Here is a 15476-nt window from a genome sequence, read left to right as displayed (position 1 = left end):
CCCAACCCCTTGACCGATGACACAATGATTCTGCAAATATACTGACTGGTGTCGGGAGAAAATTATCCCCTGGCATGATTGGGGTTTATTTGGGGGGGGGGTGGCGGCGGCAGCAGCAGGGAGATGTAGGATGTCCCACCCACTTTAGAAACACAATTGCAAGAGATTTGGGGTGGCAGAGGGTGGGGAAGAAGGAGGGATTTAGCAGATTGTCCTGGGTGCTAATGAGTAAGCGCCCCCACCCCCCGTAGCATAAAATAAGAATCGACAATCACTTACAGCAGCAACACATATACACATACACGCACGCACGCACGCACACAAACACACACACACACACACACACACAGCCTCGGACCCACCCTTTCCCCACAAGCTGTTGGCTCCCAAAGGGCCAGAATCAGCCCACCTACCCATCTCCCCCCCTTCAATAAGTCTTGAAGAACGGTGGGGGCTTCCTTGCTGTGCTGTGCTGTCGGAACGGACGGAGGACTCCGCTGTTATACAAGTCAAAGATGGCACGTCCTCTCTGGGGTCTCGAGTGGGTCAGCAGTGGGAGCAACACCCCCCCCCAAAAAAAACCCACACGTGCACACAAAGGAGGTTGCAGCAGGAGGGGGAGAAAAGTAGGTCACGTGTGCAGAGTGGACGGCTCAGACTGCATTTGATCACCCCCTGTGCAAAGAGTGCTGCAAAGTGGGGTCCACGGGTTGTGGGTGTGGCTGCGTGTCCTCTCTCCCCCCCCCACTCCCTTTTCAAGCAATGCGCACTGTTGGCATAAGAGAAAGAGAGGGAGAATTTCCTCCTCCGCAGGGATGTTGCTGCTTTGTCCACACTCATCATCGGAGTCCTCTCCCTGGCCTGCTGCAGTCCAGAAACGGAGAAGGGCGGCTGGGCTTTACAGATCCCCTGCCGTTCCACATCTGGCAGGGGGCCTTTGGCTGTTTCTGGGCTTCCACAAAGCAGGCCAAGAGAGAGACTCAAATTCTGCAATAGTTCCCTGCCCGCCGGACATGTTGCTGTTGGAAAACGTTTTCTTTTTTTAAAGATTCTCAAGAGTATCGATCCTCCGATGGCTTCCAGGTTCCCTCTTCACAGCAGGCTGTGTTGGCTGTTTCAAGTCCCCCCCCCCCCCGAGGTGTGATGCGCCGATAGGGCTCCACAATCCTTGCAAAACGAAACAAAAATGGTGGCTCCCTTCGGCCCGGGAGCCTGCAGAGGGCAGGCGGCAAAGTGTAGCGGTGGCTTCGTCGCCCTGTGAGGAATGATGGTCCAGCCCCCCTTTCCAGATCCAGCTTTTGGTCTCTGACCGCAGATTAGTGGTATCCCACCTGGCCCCGGAGACGAAAGAGACAAATATTCCCAGTGTCTCAACCGCTCCCAGGTGTAGTGAAGGGGATTCACTGACGTCACCCCCTTAGTGGAAAAAAAGGAAGAGGCAGAGAAGGGCTGGTCCCAGCACAGGGGTGGGGCAGGAGGGGATGGAGATGCAACCAAACATTTGGAAGGGAAGTGGGGGAGTGCCTACCAAAATAAAATCATAATTTAAAAGGACAGTGTCCACCTGTCTCTCCCCCCTCCCACTACCCACAAGGAAACTTTGTTTGGAAGGGCCTAGGAGGTAGGCAGAGGCACATGGCCACTTCTCTTCCTCCATCCCTTCTGCAAAAGGGAAGAGAGAGAAAAAGAGAGAGACTTATGAAGGAAGGTGTGGGAGGGGTTGACCAAAATATGATAATCCCTCCTCACCTTTCAACATGGGAAGGGTTTCTGTGGCCAATACGGGAGAGGGCACAAAGAACAGCAACAACAACCACCTGCCTTGGGAGAAGACCCCACCCCACCCCTCAACACCCCCCACAACTCTAGATCTGTTGTTGGTTCGTAGTTCCCTCCCCTCAAATGAGTTAGAGAAGGGAGCTGCCCCTGCTGCCAACAGGACAACAGAAATGGGGTCTCCCAGCTGCCCTGAAGAGCAGCGGGGGGAGGGGGGAAGGAGGAGCTCTTCAATTAAGCCCCCAAACCAAAACCAAAGAGAGAAAAAATTAAGTCCACCCTACCCCCAACATGGGGGTGGAGGAGCTTGCAATAAGGACTTAGGTCTCTTCCCTTCCTTCTCTCTCCCCCCGCCTTCCCGGCTGCCCCGTTTTGTGGGTGGAAACTAAGGCCCCCCCCTTGCAAACTGGGAATGTGGAGGGGTGTGACAAGGGGGTGTCATCCCCACGGGGCTAAAAGGTCCCCCTGATTATAGCAAGAAGGGATTGGTGCTGCCCATGGAGGCGGCTGAGGTGCTGCTGGGGACGACGCCAGTGGGCGGCAGGCTCTGAGGGGGCAGGCCCATGGCAGGGAGCCCCATAGGCGGGACAGCGCCCAAAGGCTGCACCCCCACCATGGGGGAAACGGAGGCCAAGGGCATCCCGGGGGCCATGGGGGAGACAGAGACCATAGGAGCTACGGCGGGAAAGGCAGGGGGCGCCGGCTGAGACAGAGGGAGGACCGGACTGACGCGGAGCTGGTTGAGCGAAAGCGGGGCAGCTGCCGTCGCCTGGAAGGGGTTTGTAGTTGAGGCAGACGCGGCTGGGGCTGGGGCTGAACCTGCAGTGGATGATAGAGAGCAGAAAGAGGAAGAGGAGGAAGAAAAACAAGTTAAAAGGAACCCAGAAGTCCTGGGTCGGTGCCTCCCACCCTCAACTCTCAGGAGCCTTGGTTTCCTCTGCAGCCCCATTTAAAACATGATCAAGCTCTGCAGGATCAGGCCAGTAGCCCATCTGTTCTCACAGTGGCCTGGGATTGCCAGCAGCCATTGTGGCTAGCAGCCATTGACAGCCTTGTCTTCCATGAATTTCTCCAATCCTCTTTTATAACCATCCCAGTTGGCGGCCATCCCTGCCTTCTGTGGGAGCAAGTTACAGTGTTTAACTACGAGCTGAAGCACGGAGAAGTATGTCCTTTTATCTGTCCTGAATCTTCCTGCTCGAGCCCATCCCAGGAGTTACTGCATGTCAACCCTGCTCTGCTTTCACCCCCCAGACTCAAGCTCAAGGAAGGCCTGGCTTAAAGCAAACAGGACTCGTCTCATTTGCAACTTATAAGCAAGGCGTGTAATACTGAACTGACCTGTGGCTCCAACAGCCAAATCTGCTGCAGGAGAGCCTCCAAGGAGCCAGAGGTTGTGCTTCCCAACCTCCCTGCTCCAAGCTCAAACCTCAGGCTGGGAGCAGGACAGGGTGGTATGGAGTAGTAGAGGAGCTTTGTGCATGTTTGTGAAGCAAGTTTCTAGGCTTCATGGCTACGATGTTACGCATGAAGGTGCTGGGCAGAAGAAGGTTTCTGGTGGGTAAGGTGGGGTCTCTGCCTTGCATAACCCCTCATCGCAACAATGAGACTCTGCACAAAATAAGCCGCACAAACCAACTTCATCTGCATATTTCTCCCTGGTTTACCCTGGAAGAGATTTTTAAGCCCATCCAGAGGTCTGCTTTTAATCCTGCTTCAAAACAGCAAACCCCATAAATAAGAGGCCAGACAAAAGAGTCCTGGTAAGAGCTTCCTGCCCAACTAGATTCATGCAGAGATCAGAAGACGTGGCTCTTTCCCTCCCCATTCTGACCTGTCTGACTCAACCAAACAGAACTAAGGAGATGTCCTTATCTCTGCCCTGCTTGATCCCACAGAGTGCCCTGGCCCCAGAGCACTTACCAGGGGCTAAGAAGGGGTTGGAGGCCTTTGCAATGCTAGAGGCAGTAGAAGGCTTGCTGACCAGGGAGTCCAGGTCGACGAGGGCAGCGTTGGGGCCCAGAAATGACTCTGGGGTCTTACGCGTTGGCTTGGAGATCTCGGGCAGCGACCCGCCCATGGAGGCCATGTCAAAAGTGTTGGGGCTGTCAGTGCCACTGCCGGGTCGGCAAATGGGCACCTCCCCAGCTAAGAGGGACAGCTCACCTAAAGAGAGAGAGAGAGAGAGGTTGGTGGGGGCAGACAGGAAAGAGTGGTGAGAGAAGGGAATGGAAGATGCAGAAGAGCACAGATCAAACATGGAGGGAAAAGACAAAGGCCAGCAGAGACACACCCTTCTGTTTTTGCAACAGTCATAGGCACACGCTCCCAATTCAAATCATGCAAGGGTCAGACAAGTCCCGGGATAAAGGAGCTGGAAAGAGGGTGGGTGGGGGTGAGAAGAGGAGAAAGAAAGGAAGAGACCCCTCTTCAAAGTACATGCAGGAACAAAACTGGTCCGTGGGGTGTCACTTCTGAGCTGAGTTTGGCTGACCCAAGAGAGGGCAGAGAGCAATGCCAGGAAATGCTGCCACCCAGTCCCAGGGGTTGAGAGTAAGGAAAGCGGCAGGCAAGAGACAGGGACATGCAGAGCGAAGTGGAGGTGCAGAGGTGAGAAGGCGGAGCCATGCAGGGAGCAGGGCTCACCTGTGCTGCTCCCGGATTTGGGCAGTGCCGGGCGCAGGCTGTCGAAATCAGAGAACTCGTCCCCATCCCCGGGGCTGCCAAACTGCTCAAAGCCTCCGCCAGCTGAAGGGGAGGGACAAGGCAGAAGGGGGAAGGGGGTGGGCCAGCAGGGTTAACAGGAGAGCAAGGGTGGGAGGGACCCGTTCCCCGCAGACTCACACAATCCTGCGCTGGGGGTCCGTTCCCTGCATCTCGTTCCTGGGGATAAGGCACCCAGGAGCCCCAGTTCCCAGCCGGCCTGACCCAAGCCTCCCCCTGCCAGGCCGAGGCGCTCAGGAGCCCTCGCTGACCCTCACCTGCTGTGCCGTTCGTGCTGGGCTTGGAAGGGGAGCCACCCCAGGGATCAGAAAACGTGGATGCTGGAGCCCAAGGATCGGGCGCTGGTTTCCCTTGAGATGTGGGAGCTGGTCCTGATGACCATGGATCTGTGGGTGGCGCTGCCGTGGTCCCAGATGAACCTCCGCCTGGGGAAAACATCAAGGGGGTCAGATTTTGTTCATCGACATCTGGGAAAACATCCTGTCCGCTGTGCATCAGCACGGACATGTGTATGTGTTTGTGTTACACCTAGGAGTCCCAGGTTGATGCAGACAGAACGGTAATTTAGTTCTCTACGGCCAGTGGGCGTCCTGGCTGAGATGGTAAGAAAGCTCTGCGACAAGAGATCGCTGCATCTTTGCAAGGTTTGAACACACACAGGGAGCTGCTGCCTTATACCGAATCAGACCACTGGCCTTTCTAGGCCAATGATGCCTGCTCTGATTGGCAGCAGGCCTCAGGCAGGAGTTGTGTTCTGATCGACATAGTTTTTAGCTGGGGGGGGGGGGTGGCCCAAGGAAGGAACCTGGGACCTTCTAAGTGCAAAGCAAATGTTCTTACCATGGAGCCATGGCTCCTCTCTGGCAAATAAAATAACAACACCCATCAAACAGGGTCAAATGATGAATTGCCTACTAGTAAAAAAAAGGAAGGGAAGGGAGAGTCTTGAAAGGAAAATTGCTGCAGAGCCGAAGCACAAGAGTTATTATTTAAATGTATATCCTGCCTGTCTTCCACCACACAGCTGAAGGGGGGAGACAGCTAGTTGAGGTGGTGTTTGCCACCTTGGAAGGCAGAGAAGCCCATAAATGCCTCCAAAGTATCTTTTTTCTGGTATGGGGCAGGAGAGAAATGAGCAAGTGAGGAAGGTTGCCTAAGCTCTTTCAGTTAACCTGATTTGAAACAAAAGGCTTAAATGCTGAATCATGTTTATCATATCCTGATCTGTTTGTCACTTCTTGCTCTTACCTTCAGGTTTCCATGGGTCACTGCTTGCAGCCGGGGCACCTCCCCATGGGTCTGGGGGGGCTGCAGGAGGCACCGCAGAGGCCCCCCACGGGTCTCCTGTAGGGGCTGCTCCAGTAGCGGATGGTCCCCATGGGTCAGTGGGAGCTGCGGGTACAACTGGGGCAGAGCCACCCCAGGGGTCAGCGGAAGCAGGAGGGCCGCCCCAGGGGTCCGCAGTGGGAGGGGCGGTGAAGACCTCAGCAAGATCCATGAGGGATGACTGCATGTGGGGCAGGTGGGGAAGGAATGTGGGAGACAGGCAGAGAAACGGGGCACGGAATTAATCACGTCTCTATTGTCCCATTTGGAAAACAGTGACAACCCCCCCAACACCGCCACGCCCTCCGGTTTATAATATCCCAAGAGCAAGAATGGCATAGTGGTTAGAGTATCAGCCTCGTCTACCTCATAGATTACTATGGGTGAGTAAACACTGTACCCCCATTTTGAGCTCCTTGAAAGGAAAGGTGGGATATATCTCTATCTCAAAGGAATAAATAGTGCAGGTCAGTGGTTAGAGTGCCAGATTAGGCCCGGGGAGGTCAAGGTTCAATTTTCCACTCAGTCCCTGGGTGGTCCTGGACTAGTCACTCTCTTTCTCAGCCTAGCTAACAAGAGGCAAAAAGGGGTAGGGAAATCTATGTACATGGGAGGAGAAGATGGACAACTGTCATATGGTTACTACCCAGAGCACCTCCTTGGCAGGAAAAAAATAAAAGTTTCAGATGGACATTAAAGTGCTGCCTTGCAGGATTGAACCTGGCAATTCTGTCTCCAACAATGGCCCCCCTTACTATTCTCCCTCCCCTCCCTGCCCCAGGTACCCATTCAGAGCCACCTGCCCGAACCCTGCCTGCTCCACCCTCACCTCCTCCTTGGCAGGCACCGTCTCCTTTTTGCTCTCCTCTATGGCCATCTGGAGTCGTAGGTCATCCCCACGCCGGATCCGCTCTTCCTGCAAGGGGATTGTGGGAGGGACAAGAGGGCATCAACAGCGATCGGGGGCCAGGGGCAAAGCAGTTCACTCACCTTTAGGAGAGGCAGGCAGTGCGGAGGTTTCATGGCACAGCCTTCACCCAGCCCGGCACCCACCTGGCACTTAGGGCCAAAGCCACCCTCCCTAGCTAGGAAGGGTTGTGCTGGCTGGGACTGGTGGTTTTGGTCCAGGGCAACAGGCTGGGCGAGGGCCTGCTGTGGGCCGTGTGCCAGATGATGCTTCAAGCAGCCGCCACTACGATTCTGTCCTACTCAGGAGGACAATCCGGAGGGCCGAGGAAGGAGCCACGGGCTGCCCAGCTCCTCCCACCCCCACCTCTTCATGGGAGCCCGGATTCGTAACGTCCATTCCCCCCTGCAACCCCCCTTGAAAATGCAGGTGCCCAAGCGGACAGCACCTCGTCTGCATTTGCCTCCCTTCTAGGCATTCTGGCTCCAAGACCGCACTCCCCCCCCCGCCCCCGCCCCCATGCTGAAGTGGCTTAGCCAGACTCGGCCCTTCTGTCCTGGCGTTTCCCCTTAAATTCTCCCTTCCTCCACACTGCTGGTTGAAGCTAGTAAGCTCCACTCGCAAAGGGAGAAAGCACAAGTCTTCCTCTCTCCTTACCCTCAAGCTCTAACCAGGCCTTTGCCAACCTGGTGCTTTGGACTACAACTCCCATCTGCCCTGGCCAGCCCGGTTGGGGCTGATGGGAGTTGCAGTCTGAAACATCTCAGGGCACCAGCTTGGCAAAGCTGCCACAATCTGTTAACTACCACCTTCCTCATCCTCCGCTAAATATCCACCCACCCCAAAACTCCCTTACTCCAAGGGATGGCGTCCCCTTTCCAGCCAGCACTCCTGGCCCCCATTTCCTCATGGCTCAGGAAGCTCCTCCTCCTCCTCCTGTCCATTGCCTCCGTTCTGCAGAAGACGCACGCAACACCCGCCTCAGCAGGCGCCAGCGACCCATCGCCTCTCGAAGCAGCAGGACACGCGGACTGACCTGTCCTACCTTCCGGGCCTCCCTCGGAAGGGGAAAGGCACCTCAGGAAATCTTGACTCTACACAGCGGGACAATTAAAGAGGTCTAAAAGTGAAAAATGGAGACACGGCACCCCTGTTGCCATCGCTCTGCTTCGGGACGTGGAGAGAGAGAGAGAACGCTGAGTTAGTGGGGAAAGTGTGAGGCTGGGGCCTGCTCTGGGGCGGGGGGGGGGGGGCAGAAAGTGGTTTAGTTGATTATTTTGAGAGGAGGAGCTGCTGTGGGTGGGGGGGGGGGGCGGGAGGTGTGTGTCTAACCTTGTCGTGTTCCTCTTTGCTCAAGCTAAGGGCTAGCTGGAGCTGTAGGTCTTCGTCGGCCACTGCAGGGGGCTGGGGGGGAAGAAACACAACGTAAGAGGCATGGAATGGAGCTCGACACAGCGGAGGGAGGGAGGGACGGAAGGAAGGAGAAGGTGGGCTGACTGCAGGCACCTCCATTTCACACAACCCGTTATCGCCACGTTCTGCGGCAAACACCCATTAGATTAGCGGTCCCCTTACCACCCGGATTCTCAGCTCTCTCCATCCATTGTGCTTCCCCTCTGCTCGGCTAAAGTATTCTTCAGTGTGGTTGGGAGAACTACCTTCCCTCCCAGGGACACTTGTGCTATTCGGGGATGCCCTTGAACCACAGCCCCTTACACACTCCAATTCCCCCAAATTGTCTATGCAAGCTGTGTTCACATGAACAAAAGCAAGCTACTTGAGGGGTATGATCCAGGAGCGATTCAAGGAGGAGCAAGCTTCATGAGTTTGTAAAGAGGCCAATCCCAGAATCTTTCTCTCCTGATCGCACTTTAATAAATCCCTGGCAAGACGTAGAAATCACGGAGAGCTAATACGGTTTAGCAGCTACAGGGCGAAGCTTCAACGTGAGAATCTGGGTCCAAATCCCACAGAAGCTTTGGTGCCATCTGTTTAGCCTCCCTTACAGGGGTGCTGTCAGGGTAAGGGTGGCACCGGGGATTCCTGAAAGAGCAGGATACAGAGATAACGATGAGCCCCGCTCTTCCCGCACGCTAGGAGAAACTGCCTTCTACAGAAGCAGACATCCTCTATGGCAGGAAGAAAGGCACTTCCTTCTGGATTCACAAGTGGATAACCTGTGACTCCAGATGTTGGACTACAACTCCCATCAGCCCTGACCAGCAGCCATGCTGCCTGGGGGCTGATGGGAACTGGAGTCCAGCAACACATATAGAGGGTCGCAGGTTCAGTACCCCTATCACATAGGAAGCTGCCTCCTACAGAGTCAAGACCATTGGTCTACCTAGCTGTGCATTTTCTACACTGACTGGCAGCATCTCTCCGGGGCTTCAGGCAGGAGTTTTGCCTCGTCCTACCTGGAGATGCCAGGGATTGAACCTGGAACCTTCTGCATGCAAAGCAGGTGCTCTGCCACTGAGCTTCAGTCCTTCATGCTGAAGGACATGCGACTCCCCAAACTATTTCAGACAGAAAGGGGGGGGGGGGAGGAAAGGAAAAGTCGTTTGTGCCAAGGCTGGACATCTCTGGTGTAGAAACAGGCACCTCCCTCCCCTCAAAATAAAGAAATATTTCTAACTTGGTTCCCTGGATAGTAAAGTTAAATTGTTGTGGGTATTTCTGTCTCCCCCCCCCCACTCCCTTTCAGCCTTCTGTTTTGCAAACAACAAGGGTAAAGTGGAAGGAAATGCGGCATGGAGGAGGAGGAGGAGGTGGAGGAGGAGGAGGAGGGGGGAAGTGGAAGTAAGGTGGCAAAAATAAGGAGCCAAAATTAAACTGACAAGAGTTGGGATGGGGGAAGCAAACACAATCACCCCACTTGGGAGGAGCCACAGAAAAGGAAAGGAGGCGACAAAAAAAAAGCAGGACTTAGGGTCGGGTTGGCCGTGGCGTGTGTTGAGTGGCAGGTCTGGGCACAGCCAATGGGAGCTGCACGGCTTATGTCCTACCTGGTGGCCCCCCTCCAGAGGCTCTGGACTACAGTTCCCATCAGCCCCTGGAGGGCAACAGGTTGGGACAAAAGGCTGCCAGCATCACAGAAGCTCAGTGGGCAGGGAACTGGTGGGTGTCAGGATGGGAGACAGCTTCCTCCTCCATCCTCTCACTCAAAGGAAGAGCAGGCCCAAGTAGCATTAATAATAATACTAATAATAATAATGGATAGAGTGTGGGGCTAAAGAAAGAACCTCAAGTGCCAAGGCTGATGGCTCAAGAGCAATTTGGGTTGTTCCGCTGAGAAAGACTGGCAGGCAAACCTGAACAAGGCGGCAGCCCACACAAACCTGGGTGGTTGGAGGTGGGGGCAGCGCTGCTAAGAAGACTGGTGCTGCGGGAGAGGTTAACATACAACAGAAAAAAGGTAGGCAAAACCTGGTGTCTTTGAGGGGACAGGATCAATTCGTGTGGACCCTGTGCGACAGAGAACGGAAGCATTCCCGATCTCCCCCAGCCAGGAGGGAGAGCTCGTCACCGCAGGGGCACGGGGGACTCTGTGCGAAAATCTGGATGAAAAATCTCAATCAAAAAGCCATTTCCTGTCGGGGAACGTCGGTTCAAACACATCTGTGCCTCGCTTTTGTCTCTTCCCCCCATTTCTCTCAAACCACAAGTAGTACTGAGGAAAACAAACAAATGAATAAACAGACCCACAGCTACCCTGAAACCTTTTAACATTTCTACCCAGGATGCACTGCGGCGCAAGATGGCAGCTAACAGACCGGCCCGCTACCCATCAGCCTCTGCTCCCAACGTGGGCCAGTGGAGCGTGTGGCCAGCAACTCTATAGTGTTCCGTTCCCCCAATGGGGACTGATTTCATTACCAAAATGCTTACGGAAAAGCTCAGCCGCCCACAAGGCTCTGCTAGCAGCGTCTGCCCAGAGGGGGTCACACACTAGAAACAAAGCTGGACAAGTCAATCTGTTCATTAAGTCAGCATAAATCTCATGTCCTCCCTTCTCCCACCTTCCTGGTCAGCAGTTGTTGTTGTTTTAAAAAACCAAATGAACAGGGGCCATAGGTTTTAAATTGAGCAAGAGCCGGAAGGTCCTGCAGGGCTGACATTGGCCAATAGCAGAATCAGCTCTGCCCACCAATTTACAACTCCACCAAAAAAAGATTCATTTACGGAGGAGGCATGAACTTCATGCCCTTTTGGGCCGAAGTGTTAAGTATTTGATTTGGGGGGTGGGGGTGGGATTGTGCAGCTTCTGCAGTCTTGTTTGGTAAAACCAATTTATGCAACTACTATAAAAGTAACCCTCTTTTAACTATTGGGGTGGTTGGTGAGGAGGTTCTGGGCCTGCTGGGCTGAAACGGATCTTTGACCCAGCCCTAATGGGATGTATTTTTTATGAATTCTATACATTTTACATAGTGCTCCAAATCTCTCCCCCCCTTTCTAATTAGTGAACCTTTTTAGGTGCAGTGTGGTGAGCCGTGGTGAATCTTGCAATGTGTGTGTGTTTAAGTTACCAGGATCCTCCTTTTGGACTTTGTTCACTCTCTCATAAGCCAAGGCACAGGCAAAAGCTTCTTTAGCCCTCTCACCGAGTGCATCATTTTATCTGAAGATATTTTTTTTAAGGCTGCTGCTCAATAAAAGTATTTTCAGGCCAGGATACATAGAAAAGACAAACATTAATACCAAGCAGAATAGATAACAAAACAATGAGGTTTGCTTTTTAATGGCCAATAAAAGCACTACTATGAGGCACTTGGTAGGTAAGCATCCCTGGGGACAACACTGTCTGTAAATGAGGCCACCCCTGAAAAGGCCCCATCTCAATTTAAATCATGGCAGACCCCATGGGAGGATCTCCAAAGGTGATCTTGGTAGATGTACTGGGGAACATCCAGGTTCCTAGGCCTCTGGATTTCTGGATTGTCTTACAGCTCATCCCAGTATGGCCAGTAGTCAGGAACGATGGGAATATCTGAAGGGCCTCCAAGTTGGCCTCAGTTGCCACTGAGGCCGAGAAACAGGCGGCGAAAGAATCCTTTGCTTCTGTCTCAGCTTGGGAGAAAGCATACAAAGTGCAGAATAGAGTGGAGGGGAGCCTTTGGGATCATGCTATCTGGGGTGGAGGTCAAATCTACCTCCTGCCTCCTTATCATTATCCTGTGCAAATATAGTTGGTATCACCACTAAGTGCGTCGGTCTTTGCAAAGGGGGTGGGGTGGGGAGAATAGAAACCTGAGATGATCCACTTCCTGTCCTCTCACGAGCACCACAGATTGGCTCTTCCCTCCCTCCAGCATGATTACCATGTTTGTTCCCCAAACTGCAGGGCGCTGAGGGGGGCTGCAGAAATATCAATGGGTTAGTGTGAGAGAGGCCAATGGGCTTGCCCGTTATCCCCATTGGTAATCGTGGTGTGTGTGTGGGGGGAGCTGAATAAGGGTCAATTTCTGAACACGAGGGACATGCTCAGGAAGTTGATTAGCAGGCCAGCATCTCCAGGGACTCCCCGCTTCTGAGCCGGAACCAGCTGGATCTGAGGGAAAGGCTTTTCCTCTAGGAAAGTGCCAAATTAAAAGAGCTTGTAGCTCTGCTTTCCTAGTCAGCTTTTATTATTTGCCTGCAGGAGAAGCCTTGAGAACACAACAGTAGACCCCTTCATCTGGGGGAGCAGGGCGTACCCACATCTCTCTCCAAACGTCCACAACCCCCACCATCCCTTCCCTCCCCGCCCATCCAAAGAGTCGCCAGTGACAGATTTACCTTGGCGCTTACCTGCTCCGCTTCCTCTTTGCTCATGGCCAGCGCCAGCTGTAACTGCAGCTCCTCTTCCCCGCTGCTCTGGGGCCAAGCCTGCTCCGCTTCCACTGGGGCATTTGCCAAAGATGAGGAAGCTGAAGAAGCTGAGAAACAAGAAAGCGGGCGGGAGAGGAAAGGGTTAATACCACCAAGGTGGACAGCAGGCAGAAGAGAGAGAAAGTGCTATGGGGAAGCAGCAACACTGGAGAGAGCAAAAAGCAAACCATGGTGTAGTGGTTTTCAGAGGTTTGATTTACAATAAAGCAGTATACAGTATAATTTTTTTGTTAAATACCTGTAAAAAAATAAAAACAGCAGAAGGGCAGGCAAACTGGAATCTACCTTATAAATCTCTGGGTTATTTGCAGTAGATCAGCATGGGGTTCAGACTTTCAAGAGTTAAACAACAGCAATGTAAAAACAACAACTGAACACCTTTTCCCATGGCTGCTAAATGTGCTAAATGCTTCTCTTTCAGCCTCACTGTAAAACAGGACTATCAAGACTATGCTTTTCTGCAGTTCTGCAAATCAGTGTCAAAGTTTTGTGTTCCTGCTCTATGGTAACTCAGGTGTAGATCTGTATTCGTACACACACATGTTGCCCCAGTGTATGGCTCATCATGGGGTTTAGTGGGTAACTGTCTCCATCCCCTGCCAACCCACCACTTTGAATTTGGCTCCAGCTGCCAAGCACATATGAATCCCACAAGTTTGCCCTCCCCCACACAGCAGTGGACTAGGACTTGACCAGACCCAACTGCCAATCTCAGCTCAGCCAGAGAATGTACAAACGGACAAGCCGTAGCTTGGAGAGGGGCACCCAATTAAAACAGCGAGAAGGGTTTGCAAACACCAAGGAAGCCTTGGAGTCACAGCTGAAGCATTTCCAAATCCCAGGAAGCTGCCACACCATAGGACTGGCTGAAACGCTATACGAAATCCTTAGCTGCTCAGGGGCCTGAAATTTTACTAATTCTCCACGGCAAAAAGTGACACATTACAGAAAATGTGGGCATGCAGTTAACTGGCGGCAAGTTATGTTTCTCTGCCGCACAATCTCTGCAGGCCCCTTGTATTTTGGGCTCTGATGATTCTGTGAGCTCAGTGGATTCCAGAGCACCTAGCACTGACTTTGGCCTCCTGAGAGTATGAACATATTTTATTTTTCAAGTTTTTCCAGGCTGGGAGCTGCCCCTTCCAACTCGGTAAAACAGGCAGCCCCAAACTCGGCCCTCCAGAAGTTTTGGGACTACAACTCCCATCATCCCTAGCTAACAGGACCAGTGGTCAGGGATGATGGGAATTGTAGTCCCAAAACAGCTGGAGGGCCGAGTTTGGGGGTGCCTGCTGTAAAGCACCATGCAGAGTGTAATATTTAAAAAAGGCAATCCTTTTTAAGCTTATCACCTGCTCTGGGCCAATAGGATAAACTGCGATCAGAGTTTTGGAAATTTGCAGAAAGAAAATCAGGTGGGCATTTCCCCTAACCACTAGCAGGAGGCACACCTGACTGCAGCATGAGATTCACATTTGATACATGTCAGCAATTAGCATGCGCAGGGGAGGGGAGGGGAAATAAGGACCCTGGTTCAGTTAATAGCACATGGAAGGAACAGCCGTCACACCGTAGAAGTCTCTGGCCGAACCTTGGCAGAGATGGCTGGGGGTGATGATGAAGCAGGGAGAGGAGAATGGCCCAGCCGCTGTGCCATGACCTGAATAGAAGTCTTCCCCACCCCCTAGACAGCCTGGCACCAACTGCCAACCCTCATTAGCGCAGGGATGCAGGCGACCGCACAAAGCAGTGTCATGGAGGTGGGATTCTGGCCATGGCCGAGATGGAGGTGGCCGAGGGTGGAAATGGATAGCAGTGGCTTTCCCTGCTACAGTCAAGGTCATTACAGTATTCCTCCATTATCGCCGCCGCCACCACTTTCTCCTCAAGGGAACAAGTTCTGCCAGCCTGGTACATGGATCTACCCTCAAAAGAGGAACTTGCCCGCCAGATGATTCACTAATCTTTCTCTTTCGGCATGTTTTCCCTGTCTGAGGGAAACCCAGCAGGGAACTGTTGCGTGTCTCTCTCACACACAAGTCCGGCCGAGATACATACAACAGCACTAGACCAAATTCCTCTCGCAAGCGGGAGGCTGCAAGCTTTTGAGCGCCGTGTCAGCTGAACGGGAAAGCTATTTTGCCCACCAGGAAAGGGTTTTGTGTAATCGATGCTCTTCAGATAACAGGCACAAATCTGACAAAATGTACAGGCATACTTTGTATTTGAAGAGCTTGGTATCTCCCACATCTCCCACATCTCATCCTTGACAAGACAGACAGAAAGAAAGAAAGAAAGAAAGAAAGAAAGAAAGAAAGAAAGAAAGAAAGAAAGAAAGAAAGATGGACTGGAATGGAAAGGAGCAAAAATGTAATTATCTCTGATGAACCTTTATTGGCATACTTTAGCCTTCATTGGCATACTTTAGCCTTGCTCGGGAACAAGTCCCATCTGTTCAGTGGAGAAATGAGATACTTATTGCCAAACTTGACTGAGCTGCCACTTACTGGCTATCTGGAGCCACACTGAGCAGTTTTGTGGGCCTGGGGAAGGGCTTAGTAAACACCAAAGATGTGGCTTCTATGTTGGGCCCATCAAAATGGCCGACTAGGGATGAGGATGCAATTGAGGGGGGAAGAATAATAATATATAAAGGGATGGGAAACAATGTGTTAATTTGGGAAAAGGAAAAGGGTGGCAAAAGAGCAGAAGTTGGGCTGTGGAGGTGTAGACTTTTAGGCATTCCCTCAACCTGGAACCATCCAGAGTGCTTATGTGCCCTTTTGGAACCTGTCTGGCTATTCCAATTAACAACTTAAGGGAAAAAAATCACAGTGGCTTTATTATATGAGCCCAAAGAAAGAGATGG

General features: G+C 52.7%; 1 protein-coding gene across 19 annotated transcripts in view; it reads right to left on the bottom strand.

Moving 5' to 3' along the window:
• Positions 1–466: 466 nt before the first annotated feature.
• Positions 467–15476, bottom strand: part of EPN1 (epsin 1) — a 32485-nt gene continuing 17475 nt past the window's right edge. For 2 of the 19 annotated variants that reach the window (XM_033170218.1, XM_033170219.1), the window contains exons 4-13: positions 12515–12654; positions 11987–12094; positions 9151–9252; positions 8066–8137; positions 6641–6742; positions 5749–6007; positions 4758–4925; positions 4423–4524; positions 3700–3942; positions 467–2595 (exon numbers count right to left, since the gene is read on the bottom strand). In XM_033170218.1, the coding sequence (XP_033026109.1) occupies positions 2246–2595; positions 3700–3942; positions 4423–4524; positions 4758–4925; positions 5749–6007; positions 6641–6742; positions 8066–8137; positions 9151–9252; positions 11987–12094; positions 12515–12654 (1646 nt within the window). In that variant the 3' untranslated portion in view covers positions 467–2245. The remainder of the gene's footprint in view (positions 2596–3699; positions 3943–4422; positions 4525–4757; positions 4926–5748; positions 6008–6640; positions 6743–8065; positions 8138–9150; positions 9253–11986; positions 12095–12514; positions 12655–15476) is intronic. The other 17 variants (XM_033170220.1, XM_033170221.1, XM_033170223.1 and 14 more) reach the window with 17 other exon arrangements.

This window comes from Lacerta agilis, chromosome 14 (assembly GCF_009819535.1).
Source record: "Lacerta agilis isolate rLacAgi1 chromosome 14, rLacAgi1.pri, whole genome shotgun sequence".
Classification (NCBI taxonomy): Eukaryota; Metazoa; Chordata; class Lepidosauria; order Squamata; family Lacertidae; genus Lacerta; species Lacerta agilis.
This window is presented reverse-complemented; position numbering and strand designations above follow the sequence as displayed.